General features: G+C 49.8%; 1 protein-coding gene across 1 annotated transcript in view; it reads right to left on the reverse strand.

Annotated features, from left to right (window-relative positions):
* SCRIB (scribble planar cell polarity protein) overlaps positions 1–22,265 on the reverse strand; it is a 127,572-nt gene that overhangs the window by 39,564 nt on the left and 65,743 nt on the right. The window contains 7 exon segments of the mRNA XM_030970808.1: positions 1,731–1,787; positions 2,014–2,133; positions 6,156–6,344; positions 8,810–8,926; positions 16,341–16,517; positions 17,189–17,299; positions 17,937–18,182. Coding sequence (XP_030826668.1) covers positions 1,731–1,787; positions 2,014–2,133; positions 6,156–6,344; positions 8,810–8,926; positions 16,341–16,517; positions 17,189–17,299; positions 17,937–18,182 — 1,017 coding nt within the window.

A 22,265-nucleotide genomic window follows, 5' to 3' on the forward strand; every position in this document is an offset into this window, starting at 1 on the left:
GAATTTGGGGCCATACCTGCTATATTCACAGGTGTTAGGAATGCTGATACTGACCCACAGCACCTGAACTCTCCTGGAATGTATTTCAATCCATATATCCATATTCAAATCCATATTAGATGGATTTCAATCCACATATCCATATTCAAATCCATATACTGCCCACATTAGAACTGGCAGGAATATCCCTTGCTCAGACAGAAACACAATGAAATCAGGTTTGCTGAAACCACATCAAATCACACTGAGCTCCTTCCCTGGCAAGGAATGAGACATTTTACAGGAAAAGCCTAAATCTGTGAACTGCCTTTGCTCTGGGTGAGGTCCCTCCTACCCAAATTGTCAGGGTGGTTTGGGTGGGAAGAGACCTTCCAGGGCCATCCTGTCCAGCCCCTGCAATGAGGGACATCTTCAGCTGGATCGGGCTGAAGATCATTCTGAGAGGTCGTTCCACTTCCACCCAGAACTGCCAACCTCACCCTGCTCCTGGGGGGCAGCAAATGTGAACAAGCTCAGACCTGCAGCTGCAGAGAGCCCAGGGAAACTTCAGGCGCATCTGAACCTGAAATCTGACAAAACACCTCAAAATGTAGACACACCTCTGCCAGGAGAGCAGATCCCCCACTGACAACAGTGAAGAATTTAATTTTCCCTCTTCTTCCAGTGACTCTGACTGAATAAATTACTGTTTTAAGAGGGATGACTGGAAACTCTAAGTCCTCAAGAGGCTTGAGTCTGCTGATCTATTACTGTGAAATTCTCTTTCTGTGCAGGGCTGAGCCAGTGGGCAGACACAAAACTCTCACAGCAAAGCAGAGAAATGGCCATGTGAACTGAGGAGCACAAAGCTGTGTCTGACCACAGCATCACTCCTCCACTCAGGGCAGCTCAGAGATATGTGTTCTCATCTTTGCTCACAAAATCTTGGTCAGTCACAGGGTGCTGGACAGAGAAAACTGATTAAATTTGGGACTTCCAAGCTCACTGGCCATTTTTCTGGAAGCTGCATCTTGGCCAGGAGGTACCAGCAAGTAACAAGGGTGGTTTTCGTGAATACCACAGAAACATCACCAGAGAGGGATGTACCACAGGAACATCACCAGAGAGGTGCACAGGGAGGTAAAGCACAGCCTAAGAGCAGCCAGGGCAACAGAGCAGTGAACCACAGAGAGGGAATGCCCAGAGCTCCACCCCATGGCACTGCCAAGGGGGCAGAGATCCAGAACTGCCATGGCACTGACACCAGGACAGAGATCCAGAACTGCCATGGCACTGACACCAGGGCAGAGACCCAGAACTGCCATGGCACTGACACCAGGACAGAGATCCAGAACTGCCATGGCACTGCCAAGGGGCAGAGACCCAGAACTGCCATGGCACTGACACCAGGACAGACAGAACTGCCATGGCATGACACCAGAGAACCCAGTGCCATGGATGACCGAAGATGCACCAGGGCAGAGACCCAGAACTGCCATGGCACTGACACCAGGACAGAGATCCAGAACTGCCATGGCACTGACACCAGGACAGAGATCCAGAGCTCCCCATGGCACTGCCAAGGGGGCAGAGACCCAGAGCTCCCCATGGCACTGACACCAGGACAGAGATCCAGAGCTTCCCGTGGCACTACAGTGGAGCAGAGATAACCTGTGACACCTTCCTTGGGACCCACAGACTTGGCAGAGCCACTGCTACAAACACATTCTGCTACACAAATGATCTCTCACCACTTTCTCCATTTCTTCTCTCTCCCACTGAGTGGCTTCTCTCACCATTTCCATCTCCTAGGAGAGAGCAGAGTTAGAGCCACCTCACCCTGTGCTCTCTCCACACCTGCAGCAGCTGGAACCTCACCAAGGTGTCACAGTCCTGTCCTAGCGTGTTCCTGATCCACGTGCTGGGCCCTGCTGATCCCAGGCCATGCCCACTGCAGGCTGCATGCACCAGGGGAGACACCAGAGACTTGCAGAAAGCGCTCCCACTGTGCTCTCAGCTGAGGCCCACACCCACCTTCTGCAGGATCTCCAGCTCCTCGGGGCTCAGGTCCCGGTCGATGGAGGAGATGCTCTCCAGGCTGTTCTTGCGCCCGATGCCAGCAGCAAAAGGGTTGGCAATGATTCCTGGGGACATCTGCAGAGCAAACAGCACATCATCACACCTGGTGGGAGCCACAGAATTCATCCCAGAAGCTCCCTGTTCCAGCCTCCCACACAGAGTACCAAGCAAGTCAGACACAGAACTCTTCCAACAACTTGGAACCTTATTCCATAGAATCCCAGACTGGTTTGGGTTGGAAGGGACCTGAGAGCATCCAGCTCCATCCCTGCCATTTAGGCTGACAATTGTTTGAGGAACACAAGGTCTAATCAAGCTGAATTTCAATTGATCCAGGTGCAAGAAGGGGATAAGGTGAGCAGGGACTGGCTTCATGTTCTGCTGGAGAATACAAAAGCTCACTAGCTAAGCCTTGGAAGCAGAAATCTGAGAGGGCATGGGATTGCTCCAGGGAAGTTCAATCCTGTGGGGAAAGATGAACACCAATAAAGAGCCAGACTATTTACTGTAAATGTAACCCTGGCCAAGAAAAAATGGGCATAAATAGTTTAGTGAAAATGAGCTTGAAAATATTTTTTTTTAGTGCAATGCTATTGTGGAACAGAACTAGCAGGAGAAAGACAGTCCTGTGGAACCACTGCTTTTCTGGACTGGAGACCCCCTCCAGTTCATATCATAGGTCAGACTTTGAAATCTGGGACCTCAAAAAACCAAACAAATCTACAGCAGAAGGCTGGGAAAATCAGTGTTCTGTGAAGTGAGGAATCCCCTGAATCCTCCTCCCTCAGGGAAACCTCCAGGGCATTGCCTGGAAAAACCCACCATAGAGTTCTCCCCGCCTAGGTGGACAGAAAGGACTCCCCCATGGAGCCTTGCATCCACAGCAGTTCCTTTCCCCATATGTCCCAAATTCTCGTGGTTTCTCCTCTCCCTGTTCCCTCACTGGTTGTGTGTGACTGTGTTCACAGGGGTCCCAGGGTGAGGGAAGAGACGAGGATCTGACTCCATGTTTCAGAAGGCTTGATTTATTATTTTATGATATATATTATATTAAAACTATACTAAAAGAGTAGAAGAAAGGATTTCATCAGAAGGCTTGCAAAGAATAGAAAAAAAAAGAATGAATAACAAAAGCTTCTGTCTTGGACAGAGAGTCTGAGCCAGCTGACTATGATTGGCCATTAATTAGAAACAACCACATGAGACCAATCACAGATCCACCTGTTGCATCCCACAGCAGCAGATAACCACTGTTTACATTTTGTTCCTGAGGCCTCTCAGCTTCCCAGGAGAAAAAATCCTAAGGAAAGGATTTTTCATAAAAGATGTGTGTGACAGTTGTGGCATCCCTGGTAGCTTCCCTGTAGGCCAATGCCCTTTGCCTTGCCTCCACTTAAACCTGTGGATGCTGACAGTCTGGTCAGAGATGAAGTCAGATAAACTTTCCCAGGAATGGCTCTGGGAAGTTTTGAAAAGTTCAGAGAAAGAACTAAAACAGTCCTTAATCTTTGCAGCTAGAGTTTTGAATGTGTTGCTTACTTGTGAGATGTGTACAAGATGTGTTGTTCCTAATTCACCAATGAAGTGAGGGGTGTTGACTGAGGACCAACCAGGTCCAGCTTTGTCAGAACTGCCTATAAAAGAATGTGTGCTGTCTAATAAACTTGGGAGAACACAGGAGTCTGTGTCACTTCATTCACCCATCCCTAATACAACAGCGACATAAATCTTGTGCAAAGCACATGGTCTTGTTTTTGTCTCTGATTTCCCTTCTGTGTGCTGGAACAAACCTTTGCTGGGACTGACCCCACAAAAGGCCCTTCTGCCTGTCCTTGCTGAGCCAGCCATGGTGAGTGTGGTGTGTGCACCTGACTGCCTTGCCTGAACATTTACCCACACAACTTTTCCAAAGGAGATGCTTACTGGGGAACTGTCACAGATGTGTTTTATGAAAAATCCTTTCCTTAGGATTTTTTCTCCTGAGAAGCTGAGAGGCCTCAGAAACAAAATGTAAACAATGATTACCTGCTGCTGTGGAATGCAACAGATGGATCCGTGATTGGTCTCATATGGTTGTTTCTAATTAATGACCAATCCCAGTCAGCTGTATCGGACTGTCTGGTCAGTCACAAGATTTCATCATCATTCCATTTCTTTCCTTTTCTATTCTTTGCAAACCTTCTGATGAAATCCTTTCTTCTATTCTTTTAGTTTAGTTTTAATATAATATATATCATAAAATAATAAATCAAGCCTTCTGAAACATGGAATCAGATCCTCCTCTCTTCCCTCTTCCGGGGAGCCCTATGAACACCACCACAGGGAACAGGTGTGGCATTCACATTCTCTGAACAGACAGAGACATAATTCTCTCCCTCAGTTTTTTTCCTGGAGAAGCACAGAGGGAAAACAATTTCTATCGCTGCTTGCTGCTCCTGTGTTTCACATGTATGTTGGGAATGTGTTGGGAAGGTTGTTTACCTGAAGGAATTTGGTAATTGGATTCTGGTGATGATTGTTTGTATTAATTGGCCTCTTGGATCAAAGCTGTGTGCTGGCTGTTGGCAGACAGTCATGAGTTTTTCAGTAATAAGTATAATATAGTCTAGTATCTCTCTTTAATATAGTATAATGTAACATAGTATAGTTTTAATAAAGCAAGTGTTCAGTGTAGCAGGCACAGGGCCTGCAAGGCCTCCCTGGCGTTCAGCAGCCTAAGATAGGAAATGCCTGGTCATGATGACTGGACCTAAGAAGCCCCTCTTCCACCTTCTGACCCTTGTTATCTCTCTGTAAGACTATAGGTCACATTTGCCTCGACCCTTACTATTAGACAATTTCTAACACTCCTGTACCCTATAAAAACCCCTACTTTTGCCTAGTTTGGCAGAAGAGCTGTCCCTGAGACCTTTGCAGAAGACTCCAATAAAGACATCTCTGTGGAACCTCACACAGCCTTCTCTTCTCTCTCCTGGCCAAAGGCAATTAGCAAGCTAAAGAGCTGAAATCACAAATGAGCTGATAATCACTGAAGAGCTGAACTGCTTGCTAAGGCTGCCTGTGGCTCTGGAGCCTCCCTGAGGGGCCCGGGCAGGTTGTGCTTAATTGGACCTCTCGTCTTGGGCAACCACAGCAGCTGGGGTCGGGGAGACTCCAAAACACCAGAGCTGCCTCCGAGTTCAGCATTCCAAAGCCTTGGGAGTCAGATGCCAATCATTCCCTGGTCAGGGTCACCTTGTTTCACTATAAATAGGTACCAGCACCCACCATCTGAACCCCACGCTGCTACAGCTGGCACCCAGCCTCACTGGGACCCAGGCTGGCACCCAGCCTTGCTGGGATCCATGCTGCTACAGCTGGCACCCAGCCTCACTGGGATCCAGGCTGCTACAGCTGGCACCCAGCCTTGCTGGGATCCAGGCTGGCACCCAGCTTCACTGGGATCCACTCTGCTACAGCTGGCACCCAGCCTCACTGGGATCCAGGCTGCTACAGCTGGCACCCAGCCTCTCTGGGATCCAGGCTGATACAGCTGGCACCCAGCCTTACTGGGATCCAGGCTGCTACAGCTGGCACCCAGCCTCACTGGGATCTGGGCTGGCACCCGCTCACTGGGCGTGATACAGCTGGCACCCAGCCTTGCTGGGATCCAGGCTGATACAGCTGGCACCCAGCCTCACTGGGATCTGGGCTGGCATCCAGCCTCACTGGGATCCAGGCTGCTACAGCTGGCACCCAGCCTTGCTGGGATCCAGGCTACTACAGCTGGCACCCAGCCTCTCTGGGATCCAGGCTGATACAGCTGGCACCCAGCCTCGCTGGGATCCAGGCTGATACAGCTGGCACCCAGCCTCGCTGGGATCCAGGCTGCTACAGCTGGCACCCAGCCTCTCTGGGCTCCAGGCTGCTACAGCTGGCACCCAGCCTCTCTGGGATCCAGGCTGGTACAGCTGGCACCCAGCCTCACTGGGATCCAGGCTGGCACCCAGCCTCACTGGGATCCAGGCTGGCACCCAGGCTTGCTGGCTGGCACCCAGCCTCCCTGGGATCCCCGTGGGGCACCGCGGTGCCCCCCAGGCCCTGCCCTGCAGCCTCACCTCGATGGCAGCAGCAGCCCTGGGGTCGAACCCGTCGCAGACCAGCACGAGCAGCGCGTCGCCCACGGCGCGCAGCACCTGCACGGCCTCGGTGTGCGTCATGCCCAGCAGGCTCTGGTGGTTCACCTCCAGGATCCTCATGCCCACCTGCAGGCGGCCGTCCCGGGCTGCAGCCCCCGAGGAGCTCACCTGCAACACACCAGGGTGTTGGGAAGGAGGAAAGTTTGACAAGAAAGTCTCACAGGTATTTATGCTTAGCAGAAAGATTTTTAAATGTTGAGTCTGATGAAGGAAAGAGATGGAAGCAAGTTTTGATACAGAAGAAAAGAACTGCTGAGCCGATCTTACTGGATAACCAAGGAGGCAAAGGGTGTGTTAGTTAGAAGGGGTTTTTATGGCTTAGAGCAAAGGATAAACCCACCCCAAACAGGATGTTTTTACCAAGCAGAAAGATAGCATAGGCAAACAAGTCAGTAAATGTTGCAAGTAGAAAAAAGGTCTCAGAATTTTCCACTGCAAGAAAACTGAATAACAACTTCTAGCTTAAACTGTAATGTATTGACTTTTACTGATTGGAGAATAGTAACATGAATATGGTAATTATAGCAGTTATGATAGGCTATAGATAGTAGTTAAGGTATAGATTGGTTCCACTGTATTAGGATGCTCAGCAAAGAAAAGTATAAAATGCATTGTAACCAAAAGAAAAGTATATAATGCATTGTAACCAAAACCAAAGGGTCTCCAGGCCTGCCTCCAGCTGGAGCTGACAGCTGTAGGCACAGGCTTTGTCACCCATGACCCTGGACTGCTGTAACACCTTGGATGGAATAAACTGCATTTTGTATACAATAAACTGCATCTTGTATACAACAAACTGCAATTTGGAGAGCCGCCTGGAGTCCCACATCTCTCATTTAGGCTCTTACACCAGGGGCCACTGCAGCAGCTCAGACACGAGAGCCTGGGGACACGAAGAGGTGACAGCACACACAGGGAACGGGGACAACAGCCTGCAGCTGCACGGCAGGGGAAGGATCTGCAGGTACTGTGGAGAGGGCAGAGCAGGAAGAAGCTGTACAGGCTGGTGGAGGGAACAGGTGTGGAAGAATCTTTTGTGTGAGATAAAAGAAGGTGAATTTGAAATTTGCTGTCTGAACATGAACTACCGTCTCAAGTGCCTTCAATCCAGACCCAGAGAAAGCCACAACTGGTACCCCATAGACAGAATGTAGAAAAAGCATGCATGCTGTAATAAAAACAGTTTGAAGCCTTCTGAAGAAGCCTTCTTGGTTCCATGTAACCAAGGAAAAAAGCAGGTGAGAAGGAAAAGCTGTCACATCACAGAAAGAGAAATCATTTTGTGGTGGGAGAGAGACACAATGGAAATGCAAATGAAGACAAACTAAGGAGGAAGGAGGCAGGGATCAGACATGCAAAGAGGAAGAAGAGGAAAAGCACCACTTTGTCCCCTGGTTACCAGAAATATCCAGGGAAAAGCAAAGGCAGGGAAACCCCTCCAGACAGGACAAGTAGGAGAGGCTGAGGGGAGTAACATAGCTCAAGGGAGAGCAGGGAAGTTCGGGATTTTGGTTCTCTGCAGGCTAAAACAACAAGTATTGGGCAAAACATAGAGGGGAGATGGGGTAAACTAACTCTGTGCCATGGCTAAACTGTGAACCTTCCACCCCCAAATCCTGTAATGCTGCAGGAGAGAAAACCAGACCCAGCTTCTCAAAATAACTGCCAGTTAGAATAATCCCAGGTTTTCTTTCCCTGCTGTTACAAATGTCCCAGGTGAACATGCAACTGTCACTCTGAAAGAGGGAATTTATTCTTTTAACTTTAGAACTCAGATAAAACAGTTACAGCCACATAAGAACAAATGCTGAATGTTCCCTTGCCTTAGCAGCAGCCAATTATCAGTTATCAGGGTTGACTGCCAATTATGGAGTGTATTCAGCCATGAGGATAACTCACATCAGCTTCTGCCCCCCAAAAAAAAGCTAAAGAGGGAATCAGTGACAATGAAGTGAACACCCAGAGTCCTCTTTGTCAGCAGCCAGACCAAAACGACACCGCTCATTGCTGTGCTCTGCTGCCAGCGAAGAAAAAGCAATAAAAACTTTTTGGAAAGGGTTGGGAGGAGCATAAACTGATAAGCATGAGCGTAAGTTGAACAAGAAAATGTGTAATTTCTGGAGGAAAACTGATGTGAGAATTTTCTGTGACACAAACAGTCACCTAAAAAAGTAACAAAGTCACACAGACAGTGCGTGGCACAGGAGAAAAGGTTAAGAATTCCTGGTGCTTTCCATGGAAGGAGGAAAGAGCTTGCATGTCTGAGTGGGCAGGAAGGGACAGGCACAGGGGGACCAACAGGAATGTGGGTACAAAGAAAGATGTGTGGGTTGGCACTACAGGAAAAAACACAAGGGAAGAAACACAAAGCAAAATAAAGGCAAGCAGGAAGTAAAACAAGAAACTGTGAAGTTGCTGTAGAGGAGGAAATATGCAAGGACAAGGACTTGTCTCCTTTGCTGGAGGGAGAATCTCCAGGACTGGTGCCCCAGTGAAAGCTGAGAGCTTTCCAGCAGCTCCCCCAGGGGTCACCCTCCTCCCTGGCAGTGCCTGCAGAGGTGCTGCTCTGGTACCTTGGAGATGAAGATGCCCTCATCAGTGGGATCAAAGGGATTGCCAGCATGGCCCTTGGCTCCACCCCGGATGCTGATGCCCAGCTTCTCTCCTGGAGCTTTTTCAATGCATATTTCCTGGAAACACAGAAAAGTCTCCTTGTTTGTGGGCCAAGTTCAGCTGAGGGAACACTCCTCAGCGTGACCACAGCTCTAAATGCCCTGAAAAGGGCCTGAATTAGGTACAGGTATAGGGAATGAGGGATAGGGAATAGCCCCATCCCTCATTTGGCAGTTTATTCCTGTTTGGGGAGGACCTGCCCTTTTCTGTTCCCTGATGACAGAGTCACCACAGCCATGGCAAGAGATCCTCAGCATGCCCCAGCTGGAGACACACTTAAAAGTGACTGGATTCTGCCTGCAAAGGAGTGGTGCCTCAGGTTTTAGCTTTCATATTTTTCAGATTCTGTGCTGCTTTAGCGTGTGGGTCTGGGCTTCATGTTAGGGGATGGGGAGCTCTGTTCACAGAGTAGGGAGACAAAACAATTCCTTGTCTAGCTGGGGACCAAGGCCAAATGATCCAAATCTCAGCCCCAAGAGCACAAACAATGGGGGCTGAAGAGAGAAAAACAAGGATGGGACTTAATGTGCTAAAGCTGTAATTGGACAATTAGCTCCAATGTGCTAATGCACCAAAAATTATAAAAGTGTGAGGACCTGTCATCCATTTTTTGTAACCATTTTGGTTCATCTTGGGTGTAGCCCTGGTTGGACTCTTGTGCTGCCCAAGGTTGAACTATTGAGGTCTCTGTTGAAGATTGCATGCAAGATGTTTTCCATTACCATCTGTATGGCTGATTACCTTGTCAAGTGAGCAGTTTGCCTTATCTCTCTCTTTGAATGACCACATTCACACCTTCCTCGGGAGGGGACCTCCGCTAATAACAGACTATTGAATATCGGTGCATGACTGATAAGAACTATAACATCCCATTGTGAGATGCTCCGCCCAGAGGGAGGAGCCAAGCACTGCTACCCCATATACTCCAAGATTCTGAAATTGCAGTTTCAGTTTATTTTTCTCCACGAGATTCCCCAGAAGAACAGCAGCTACCTTTTCCTCCTGGATCTTCAGAAGAAGACTACATCCTTCTCTACAGAACCCCCTTGCTCCAACAGAACCACACCTGATACTTCAGAAGACTGCAGCCACATTTTCAATCAGACTGCCACTAGCACCCCGACCAACAGAGTGTCAAGTTGGGTTCTGACTCTGTCAGTGTTGTTCCAGTGGACTGTATTGTTTATTTTATTCTTTTTATTTCTTCCCTATTAAAGAACTGTTATTGCCTGCTCCCATATCTTTGCCTGAGAGCCCCTTAATTTAAAATTGTAGCAATTCAGAAGGGTGGGGAGAGTTTACATTCTCCGTTTCAAGGGAAGCTCCTGCCTTCCTTAGCAGACTCCTGTCTTTCCAAACCAAGACAAATTTTGAACGGGGAGCTAAGGCATGAGGCGCGGGGGCACAGAAACCAAAAGAGAATAACAGTTCTTGAGTAATCTAACTTGTGTGTGTGGCTATAGAAACCTCATTAAGCGACACCATGTAGTCCAACTTGCCCTGGTTTGGGTGGCACGTGATCGTGGCTGTATTTCTCCCATTTATAAGCCCTTATCTAAACATGGGTCCTATAACCAAAGCTACTGTGTCTGTTATCCAGTTTGTGTTATGGGTGAATAAAGTGAAGAATTCATAGATTTTTAACTTCCTCTGGAAAGCAAGCACATAGATTCACAGCTATCACACATTAAGTGTGTGTTTTTGGGGTTACTTTAATAATAGAACCTGCTGTAAAGAAATGACCCCAGGCGAAATCTTCTCCCAACCCTTTAGCCATTTCTTTGGGTCCGCCCCACCAGTTTTTGAAGAGTTCAGATCCACTTTAAATATTAATGATATCATACAGTAGCTGGTGTTGCTGATAAGCCTGCTCTATTTAGCATTCAGAGAGAAGGAGAGACTAACCTGGATAACTACCATGACACCTACCCCAGAACCTAATACGCCTCCAGAGTCTAGGGATGCTGCTGCCCCAGAGCCTGCCCCTGCCCCACAGTCCACCCCAGCTAGGGATGCTGCTGCCCCAGAGCCTGACCCTGCCCCACAACCCACTCCAGATGTGAACTACCCAGATTGGGTGGGGGGTTTGGTGAAAGAGATAAGCCAGATGCTGAAAGAATACACTTCCCCAGCTAGTGAGAGGCCTTCCCCCCACCCTGAAGAGGGAGAGTCTAACAGTGCAGCAGCAGCAGAACCCACAGATGTTACAACTGTCCAGGCTCCAGCTGAATTGCAAAGGCAATCACAGCCAGCAGCAGTTGCCCCTGTAGAAACAAAGAGATCTAAGATAAAAGCAGAGCACCCAGATAGGGGAGGGCCCTCACAAGCCACAGGGGAACCAGAAGTTGCGATCATCACCGAGTCCCTGACGTACGAAAGTCTCCGTAATCTGCACAAAGACATTGTACGACGGGGACGTGAGGCTTATACAACCTGGCTACTTCAAGTCTGAGATCTTATGAGTACAAGTGTCCAGCTAGATAGTGGTGAAGCAAAGAATTTAAGACCCTTGACCCAAGACTCAAGTATCAATCAGATTTTTGTAAGGGAGCCAGAGTCCCTTTCCCTCTGGGAGCGGCTTTTAATAAGTGTCAGAGAGAAGTTTGTTCACAGAGAAAGAATGCAAGAGCACCACCATAGAATGCGCTAGAAGACTCTTGAAGAAAGGATCCAACAGCTGAGAGAAGTGGCAGTGTTCGAAGTACTTTTTGGGAGGGATGGACAGCATGATAATGACCCCGACAAAGTCAGGTGCACAGGGCAAATGTTGTAGACCCTGGCAAATCTAAGGCCATCCCAATACACCACCTTTATTGCAACAATTAATGCTGACACCAACCGAGAGACAGTGGGTTCTGTAGCCAACAAGCTTAAGAATTATGAAAGTATGATTAATGGCCCAATGCAAGCTCATGTCTCTGCCGTAGTCCAAGAACTCAGAGAAGAGATGAAGGAGATGAGGGAAGAGGTGAGGAGGAACAGTTCCCATATAGCACCAGTGCGAGTCACAAGCCCCAGAGTCAGAGTCCAACGTTCCCCAACTACAGAGAGAGAGTACACCCCACGAGCGACGACCTGTAGTTTTTCCTCGCGTGATCATGGGGGAAGACATGAGAAGGTAGGATAGAAAACCACTTCTGTCCTGGCAGCACGAGTGCGTCAACTCAAAGAAGGAAACACTAATCGAAAGAACTCCAGTAAAGTGAAAGTAGCCTCAACCTCCCATGACCGAGCTGCTGAGTATGATCTGTCAGATCCCCTAGAAAGTACCTCTACCATGTATACCCAGAGTTAGAAGGGCCCTGCCTCTAGCCAGGGAGAAGTACGGGAAAACCAGATTTTCTGGACAGTGTAGATCCGATAGCCTAGCTCATCAGAACCACGAAAGTACAATGCCTTAGTTGATACTAGTGCGGGTGCGTACCCTAATACCATCGAGACATGTGGGGCAGAACCCATTTCCATTGCCGGGTGACGGGGGATCACAGCAATTGACCTTGTTAGAAGCGAAGTGAGCCTGACTAAGAAAGAGTAGAAAAAACATCCTATTGTGACTGGCCCAGAGGCCCCGTGTATTCTGGGCATAGATTTCCTCCGGAACGGCTATTACAAAGACCCAAAGAGACTCAGATAAGCTTTTAGCATAGCTGCTGTAGAAGCAGAAAACATCAAGCAGTTGAACACTTTGCCTAGACTATCAGAAAGTCCATCCGCAGTAAGTCTCCTGAAAGTAGAAGAGCAACGAGTGCCAATTGCCACCTCAACAGTGCACCGCCGGCAGTATCAGACGAATCGAGATGCTGTGATCCCCATCCACAAAATGATCCGTGAGCTAAAGAGCCAAAGAGTAGTCAGCAAGACTCACTCACCCTTCAACAGTCCCATCTGGCCTGTGCGCAAGTCTGACAAAGAATGGAGATTGACTGTGGACTACCGTGGCTTGAATGAAGTGACTCCACCGCTGAGCGCTGCTGTGCCAAACATGCTGGAGCTCCAGTACGAGCTGGAGTCCAAGGCAGCAAAGTAGTATGCCACTATAGACATTGCTAACGCATTTTTCTCCATTCCTTTAGCAGCAGAATGCAAGCCTCAGTTTGCTTTCACCTGGAGGGGCGTGCAGTACACCTAGAACCGACTGCCCCAGGGGTAGAAGCACAGTCCCACCATCTGCCATAGACTGATCCAGACTGCACTAGAAAAGAGTGAAGCTCCAGAGCACTTGCAGTACATCGATGACATCATTGTGTGGACAAACACGGCAATGGAAGTATTTGAGAAAAGAGAGAAGATCATCAAGATTCTGCTAGAAGCCGGCTTCGCTATCAAGAAGAGCAAAGTCAAAAGACCTGCCCGAGAGATCCAGTTCCTGAGAGTTAAGTGGCAAGACAGAAAGCGTCAGATTCCCACTGAAGTCATCAACAAAATCACCGCGATGTCTCCACCAACTAACAAGAAAGAAACGCAAGCTTTTGTGGGTGCCATAAGCTTTTAGAAGATGCACATTCCCGAATACAGTCAGATTATGAGCCCTCTCTACCTAGTCACCCGCAAGAAGAACGAGTTCCACTAGAGCCCAGAGCAGCAACAAGCCTTTGCCCAGATCAAGCAAGAAATCGCTCATGCAGTTGCCCTTGGCCCAGTCAAGACAGGACCAGAAGTGAAGAACGTGCTCTACTCTGCAGCCAAGAACCATAGCTTGTCCTAGAGCCTTTAGCAGAAGGCGCCTAGAGAGACTCGAAGCCGACCCCTGGGATTTTGGAGCCGAAGTTACAGAGAGTCTGAAGCCAACTACACTCCCACAGAGAAAGAAATCTTAGCTGCCTATGAAAGAGTCCAAGCTGCCTCAGAGGTGATTGGCACGGAAGCACAACTCCTCCTGGCACCCCGACTACCAGTACTAGAGTAGATGTTTAAAAGAAAAGTTCCCACCACCCACCATGCCACTGACACTACATAGAGCAAGTAGATTGCTCTTATCACACAGCGGCCCATTATTAGAAACCCGATCCGCCCTGAGATTCTAGAAATAATTACAAACTAGCCGGAAAGTGAGAACTTTAGTCTGACTGATGAAGAAGAACAAGAACCAGTGACACAGGCTGAAAAAGCTCCTCCATATAACCAGCTGCCCCCAGAAGAAATGCGCTACGCTCTTTTCACTGATAGTTCCTGTCGCATCGTAAAGATGAACCAGAAGTAGAAAGCAGCTGTATAGAGCCCCACACGACAAGTTGCACAAGCTACCGATAGAGAAAGTGAGTCAAGCCAACTTGCTGAACTCAAAGCTGTTCAGCTAGCCCTAGACATTGCTGAGAGAGAGAAGTGGCCAAAGCTCTACCTTTACACTGATTCATAGATAGTAGCCAATGCTCTGTAAAGATAGCTAGAGAAGTAGAAAAAGGCCAACTAGCAGCGTAGAAGAAAACCGATCTGGGCTGCTGATGAATAGAAAGACATTGCCTCTCGGTTAGAGAAGCTACCTGTGAAAGTCCGTCATGTTGATGCCCATGTCCCCAAGAGTCAAGCTAATGAAGAACACCGAAACAATGAGCAAGTAGATCTGGCAGCAAAAATAGAAGTGTCAAAGATAGACTTAGATTGGCAACATAGGGGGGAGTTGTTCTTAGCTCGATGGGCCCATGATGCCTCAAGTCATCAAGGTAGAGATGCCACCTATAAGTGAGCACGAGACCGAAAAGTAGATCTAACCATAGACAGCATTTCTCAAGTTATCCATGACTGTGAGACATGCGCTGCCATCAAACAAGCCAAGCGAGTAAAGCCCCTCTAGTATAGTGAGCAGTAGTCCAAGTACAAGTATGGGGAGGCCTAGCAGATTGACTACATCACACTGCCCCAGACACGTTAAAGCAAAACTGCGTGCTGACCATAGTAGAAGCCACCACTAGATAGTTAGAGACCCACCCTGTGCCTCATGCCACTGCCAAGAACACCATCCTGGGCCTAGAAAAGCAAATCCTGTAGAGACATAGCACCCCTGAGAGAATTGAGTCAGATAATGAGACTCATTTCAAGAATGGCCTTATCAACACCTGAGCCAAAGAACATAGCATTGAATAGATATATCATATCCCCTATCATGCACCAGCTGCCGAGAAAGTTGAACAGTGCAATAGACTACTTAAAACTACCCTGAAAGCACTCGGGGGGGGGACTTTTAGAAATTAAAAAATGAACCTAGCAAAAGCCACCTAAATAGTCAACACCAGAGAGTCCATAAATCGAGCTAGTCCTGCCCAGTCTGAACCACTGCACACAGTAGATAGAGATAAAGTCCCTGTTGTACACATAAAAAGTATTTTAAGAAAGACTGTTTAGATTACTCCCACCTCAAGCAAAAATAAACCCATCCGTAGAATTGTTTTTGCTCAAAGACCTAGTTGCACTTAGTAAGTAATGCAGAAAGATAGAGAAAGCCGTTGTGTACCACAGAAAAACCTAGTCTTAAGTGAAGACTGTGTGTAAAGTTTGAGTTTTGTTTGTTTAGTTTTTTTTGTGATACAGATAGAAATAAGAAAAGGGGTGGATAATGTTGAAGATTGCATGCAAGATGTTTTCCATTACCATCTGTATAGCTGATTACCTTGTCAAGTGAGCAGTTTGCCTTATCTCTCTCTTTGAATGACCACATTCACACCTTCCTCGGGAGGGGACCTCCGCTAATAACAGACTATTGAATATCAGTGCATGACTGATAAGAACTATAACATCCCATTGTGAGATGCTCCGCCCAGAGAGAAGAGCCAAGCACTGCTACCCCATATACTCCAAAATTCTGAAATTGCAGTTTCAGTTTATTTTTCTCCACGAGATTCCCCAGAAGAACAGCAGCTACCTTTTCCTCCTAGATCTTCAGAAGAAGACTACATCCTTCTCTACAGAACCCCCTTGCTCCAACAGAACCACACCTGATACTTCAGAAGACTGCAGCCACATTTTCAATCAGACTGCCACTAGCACCCCGACCAACAGAGTGTCAAGTTAAGTTCTGACTCTGTCAGTGTTGTTCCAGTAGACTGTATTGTTTATTTTATTCTTTTTATTTCTTCCCTATTAAAGAACTGTTATTGCCTGCTCCCATATCTTTGCCTGAAAGCCCCTTAATTTAAAATTGTAGCAATTCAGAAGGGTGGGGAGAGTTTACATTCTCCGTTTCAAGAGAAGCTCCTGCCTTCCTTAGCAGACTCCTGTCTTTCCAAACCAAGACAGTCTCCAAATAAATCTACTTTATTTTTAATCCCTACTTTAAATCCTTACTTTATTCTTTAGCTCCATCCAATCTCTGCTCTAGGCCAGCCTTCACAAGGCATCAGGAGCAGGAAATCCCAGGAGTCTGGCTGTATCCTACCCCAGACCTCCCCCAGGTAGGAACTGCCCCAGAGCCCCGCTGTGACTGCCCCCAGAGCCCACCTGCATGCCAGGGGGCGGGGGGTCTCTGCGGACCAGCATGCTGAGCTCCTGGCTGTTGCAGAGCAGGGCGTTCACAGCCTCCTGGTGCGTGGCGTGGCGCAGGTCGGTGCCGTTCACCTCCAGGATCCTGTCCCCGACGCGGAGCCCGCTGCGCGACGCCAGCCCCCGCGGGATCACCTATGGACACAGCAACGCCACCTGAGAAAGGGCTGTACACCCTGCAGGAGGCTTTACAGAGACTGCGGGGAGCCTGAGAGAAGTCTGGTGTTGAAGATTGCAATGCAAGATGTGTTCCATTACCATCTGTATGGCAGATTATCTTTTGTCAAGTGGGCAGTTTGCCTTATCTGTCTGAGTGACCACATTCACACCTCCATCCCTATTCCCATGAGAGTGTGAGGGAATGGGCTGCAGCCAGTGGCCAGGTGTGTGCTGCCCCTGCACGCCATCACCGCTGGAATGGGAATGTGGGATCAAAGGACACTGGCCTGAGTGCAGCAGAGCAGCCACACACTGTCCCACCAGCACCTTCCCAGTAAAGCCTGGCTTTCTGCAATGCCAGCATCTTCCCAGAACTCACTAAAGCCAACCTGAACCCAGCAATTTCAAAAGCTGACTGGGATTCCTCCAAAGGGATCAGCATGGATTAGAAAGGTCTGAGGCTTTTACACGCCCTCAGATGGCTCCAGCAGCAGCACATGCAGCACAAACATCCCTCCACACATGCCTCTCCCATGCCCTTATTTCACAAATCCATCCTGTACAGCTGGACTCCCATCAAAATCCTTCACCCTAATCCCAATAACCAACAGCTCAGAACACCCAGAGCAGCTCTGCTGGGACTCTACCTTGGAGATGAAGACACCTGGCTCATGAATCCCGAAGGGATGGCTGGAGTGGTCACTGCCCCCGACGATGCTGAGGCCCAGAGGACCCCCTGCTTTCACCAGGCGGATTTCCTGAAGGGAACAAGCAGCAGTGTCAAAGGCAATGAAGGATATCACCTACAGACCACAAACACTGACAAACACGGAGTCAGGGCTGTTTTGCATGGGTAAGCACAGGGTGAACACCCATGGGACAAGGGGGCTCCCCATGTGGGACTCTACAACCTGGAGAAGAGCTGGAATGGGGCTCCAGGAGAGCTGGAGAGGGGTTTTGGACAAGGGCCTGGAGTGACACAAGGGGGAACAGGTTCTCCCTGAAAGTGGGCAGGGTTAGATGGGATACTGGGGAGAAATCCTTCCAGGCCCTGGTACAGGGTGCCCCGAGAAGCTGTGGCTGCCCCATCCCTGGAAGTTTTCAAGGCCAGGTTGGACAGGGCTTGAAGCAAGCTGGGCTAGTGGAAGGTGCCCCTGCCCATGGCAGGGGGTGGGTCTGACTTCCAGGTCCCTCCACCCCAATCCTTTCTACAATGACACCTCCAGCCCCCAATAACCCGCCAGGCCGGTCCCCATCCCCACAGCCATCTGTCAGGATTACACTGTGCCCCCCAAGCCAAGCTCACCTCAATAGGGTACTGATCCTCCAGCCCCAATAACCCTCCAGGCCGGTCCCCATCCCCACAGCCATCTGTCAGGATTACACCAAGCTCACCTCGATGGGGTACTGATCCTCCAGCCCTTTGCTCAGGTGGTTCCTGGGTGTCTCCTCAGGCAGGCTGTCCCCTGGCCCCGGCGGCGGCGGTGGGGAGTGCATGCGGGCGTGGGGCGAGCCCCCCTCGCCGGGCTGCTCCTCTGCCCTGGCCTCTCTCTCCACCAGCAGCACGATGGTGGGGGAGGCTGCGGTAAGCAGCGCTACGGCCTGATCATGCCTGGCTTCTGTCATGTCTACCCCATTGATCTGGAACAAAGCCGGCGTCAGGGCCGAGCCCTGGGAGCCCTGTCCTGCTGGTACCTGTGCCCCAGAGCACCTTATGAGCTCCCAGCTCCCTCCAACCTGGCAAAGGGGCACAGGCACCTGGGAATTCCCACTGCTCCCAGTTCCCTTCCTGCTCAGCTCTCCTGCCCCTTTTCCCGTTCCCTGCACAGCTGACACGTCCTCCAGGGGATCACACAGGCCAGGGGTGATGTTCCACCTGCCACAGCCTAATGTCTCCATGTGGGAGAAGCAAAACAGAGATTTCCAGCAGCAGTGCCACGACACAGGCACGTGCAGAAGCAGCTGCTGCCGTGTCACTGAGCCAGCTGCCCTCATCAGTCACCCAAAGCCCTGACAGAGACACCACGGGCAGGATTTGATGGCTGACAGGACCTGTCACTGGTCACTGCCCCACTGGCTGCCCATGCTGGGCAAGGGCATGGTAGCCAGCTCTAAGGCATTAAAAGTGACCCCAGGTACAGAGAGATTTGAAAGAACAGAGAGCCTTTCCTACAAAATTAAGATTTAAAACTGCCTCCCTATAAACTCAAAGTACATCACTGCTTTCCACAGATGTACAAGGGGCAGAAACTCAGCTGAAGAACACAGCCAGAACAACAAAACTAGACAGGAAAAAGCTGAAAATTAAAAGGTTTCTAGTCATTAGGTTCTGGAAAAGCTTTCCAAAATGAACAAAGAGGACATCAAAAAAGCAGCTGCCAAGACTTGATCAGCTCATGAAATAACAACATGACTGTAACAGTCACAGCAACTGGGCTTTGCAGGCCAACTCCCCAGTGCCTGATCCCCAGAAATATTATTGTCACTCCCCAGCTCCTTCCCAGAGAGCAGTTTCTGGACTAAGCTGGCATGCAGGGCTTTGTCCAGACCCCCTGTGACCTTCTCAGCACTCTGTCCCACCCAAGGCTGTGGGTACTGCTCTCCTCAGGACAGCCCTGGGAAGTGCCCAGAGTCACCTCTGCTGAGAACACTGTCCCCAAAGGACACCTCTAGCACAAATCAGAAGGATGCCAGGGCAGCAGCTGGCCCGTGCCCCCAGGAAGAGGAAGGGGCAGTGGCTGCTGAGCACAGGACAGGGCGCCAAGCAGGAAAGGTGACAAATGAACCACACAGGTGCACAGCCCCTAAGGGAGTGCAGGTAACAGACACACGGCTCAGACACCCCAGATGGATCCTCAAAGAGTCACCAAAAGCAATCACACAAAGGAATCAGCACACGGATCCTCAAAGAGTCACCAAAAGCAATCACACAAGGGAATCAGTACATGGATCCTCAAAGAGTCACCAAAAGCAATCACACAAAGGAATCAGCACATGGATCCTCACAGAGTCACCAAAAGCAATCACACAAGGGAATCAGCACATTAGAGAAACGTGACCAGACCTGGCAACCAGTCTGAAGAAGAAATGGAGATTATGAGGGGCTGTCTCAGCACATCTCTTGCAGGAAAGGGCCAAGTGGCTGCAGGAAGCTTGAAGGAGGTGTTGTGGGGATATGCAGCACTTAGTATGGGACGTTTAGCAGAACAGGAAGAGGACTGGAGGTGAGGAACAAGCACAGGGAAATACAGGGGAGAACAGGAGGCTGCTGGTCAGTGCTGGTCTAGCCAAGCCTGGCGCCTGAGTGCACATCTGCTCTGCCCCTCCCCATATTCTGTATTTACTGGGCCAGCTCACTCTGTTCAGGGCACGTGGGGAGAGCTGCTGGTAAAACTCAAGCTGGACTAGCCAGCAAGTAGGAATCCAAAACATGGGAAGACTCAAGAGGTGGCCCAGAGGCTGGATGAAAGGCTTGGGTGTGACCACAGAGCCTGGAAGCCCTGGCTGCTGGAGCAGAGGCTGGAGCAGGCAGGAGCCCTGACTGGGCTGAGGGAGGGAGGGAGGATGTGTGCCATTCCCTAGCAAGCTGAACCCTGATGAGCCACAGGCATCACCAGGGAGAATCTGGCTGTCCTGCTGCCCTGTGAGCACCACCTGTGCTCAGGTGTGCACCTGGAAGGGCACTGCCCTGTCCTGCCTTGTGATCTGGGACCAGCTGTGTCTGCCCTCTGTTCCACATCTGGAGTCTGCACTTTCCACTGCTGATGGCTGCAGCTGGAGCAGGGAAAGCAGCAGCTCTGTGTGCAGGGGATTGGGAAGGGAGGATTCCTGGGGTCTTCTGATGGCTAACAAAGGCAACGCCCAGGAGAGACTTGGCTCTTTGGTTCTATCACCACGTCAAGGCCAAACATGCTCATTGAGAGGGAACAAGATGATCTTTGAGGCCCCTTCAAGGCAAGCCTTGCTCTGACTGTATGACACTGCACACACAGAGCTGCTGCAGCACTCTCATTTCTCACATCCCCTCTGCTGTTCTCCTGCCCCTGAGAGGAGAAGAGTGCTCAGATGGGGTCAGGCCAGAAGGGCACAGCAGAGCAGGGACCAGGGCACAGGATTTCAGGGCTGTCTCAAATGTAGCAGCCCCTGGAGCATTTCATCCAATAACTCTTCCCCTGCCTGGAATCCTGGTGGCTACCCAGCTTTTGGGGCAGCTGATTTTCTATGGCCTTCACCTAGCTGGAGAGCAAGGCCAGCCATGCAGCATGGCCCTCTGAGTGCCATGGGGAAGGGACAGTGCCTGCCCTTTTCTCTGCTCCACACATGCCAGGGAATTATGTTATCCTGGCAAATCTCTAAGGGGTCACACTGCATCATTAGGACTCCACGTGTCACCCACCACTATCCTACATCTCCCCACAGTCCGTTTTCTTCCCAGTCCCAAAAAAATCAGTTGCCCTTAGAAACTGCTCCCAATCTTGCACCCTCCCTGCTGGGTTCCCATCCCACAGCTCTGCAGCACCCCCCAGCAGTCCCTGTCCAGTGTCTTTCCCCCAAAATGTCCCAAGAGACACAGGAACACAGGGAATGAGTGACAGTAACTGGGCCATGTTGAGGGGTATTAACTCAGGGGAGACCCAGCTGGGCTCTTCAACCCTGTGCTCAAAGCTCCCCTAAGAAAGTCAAAGGAATAATCCCAGTTCTTCTCCAGAGGAGAAGTCCAGGAGGATTTAGAGCACAGGGGAAGAGCAGGAAGCCGTGCTGTGTTTATTTTCCTAATAAAACAGAATTCTTTGGCAAAGTGAGAGCTGAGCATGACAGGAGAGCACGGCTTTGGAAATGGGCCCTGTACCCAGCAAGGGTCCTCCCCTTCCCCATGCAGATATAGGCAACCTGCACCCACATCCTAGAAACCACGGCATCGTGGAAGATTTCCAATAAAAATGGGCAATTCCTGCTTCCAAAGAGTGTGGAAAGCAGGCTTGGAAGTCCTGGGAATGTTCTCCTGAAAGGTGACATGTTCCTGCACTCCTCAGAGGTGAGCAGGGGATCTGAGCTTCAGCTGGTGCTCAGCACCAAACCTCTATGGTCACACACACCTGAGCAAAGGTAGCCAAGGGGACCCTGCTGGGGGTGTCAGGAATAATGAATCAACCTCCATGGTCACACACAGCTCAGCACAGGAAACTGAGGGGTGTCAGGAATAATGACCAAACCTCCATGGTCACCTGAGCACAGGAAACTGAGGGGTGTCAGGAATAATGACCAAACCTCCATGGTCACCTGAGCACAGGGAACTGAGGGGTGTCAGGAATAATGACCAAACCTCCATGGTCACACACACCGCACAGGAACTGAGGTGTCAGGAATAATGACCAAACCTACGGTCAGTTTTACAGCAACCTCTTCCACACACACCCTGACAACTGAGGGGTGTCAGGAATAATGACCAAACCTCCACGGTCACACACACACCTGAGCACAGGGAACTGAGGGTGTCAGGAATAATGACCAAACCTCCACGGTCACACACACCTGAGCACAGGGAACTGAGGGGTGTCAGGAATAATGACCAAACCTCCATGGTCACACACACCTGAGCACAGGGAACTGAGGGGTGTCAGGAATAATGACCAAACCTCCATGGTCACACACACCTGAGCACAGGGAACTGAGGGGTGTCAGGAATAATGACCAAACCTCCATGGTCACACACACCTGAGCACA

The sequence above is a fragment of the Camarhynchus parvulus genome, chromosome 2 (genome assembly GCF_901933205.1).
Source record: "Camarhynchus parvulus chromosome 2, STF_HiC, whole genome shotgun sequence".
Taxonomy (NCBI): Eukaryota; Metazoa; Chordata; class Aves; order Passeriformes; family Thraupidae; genus Camarhynchus; species Camarhynchus parvulus.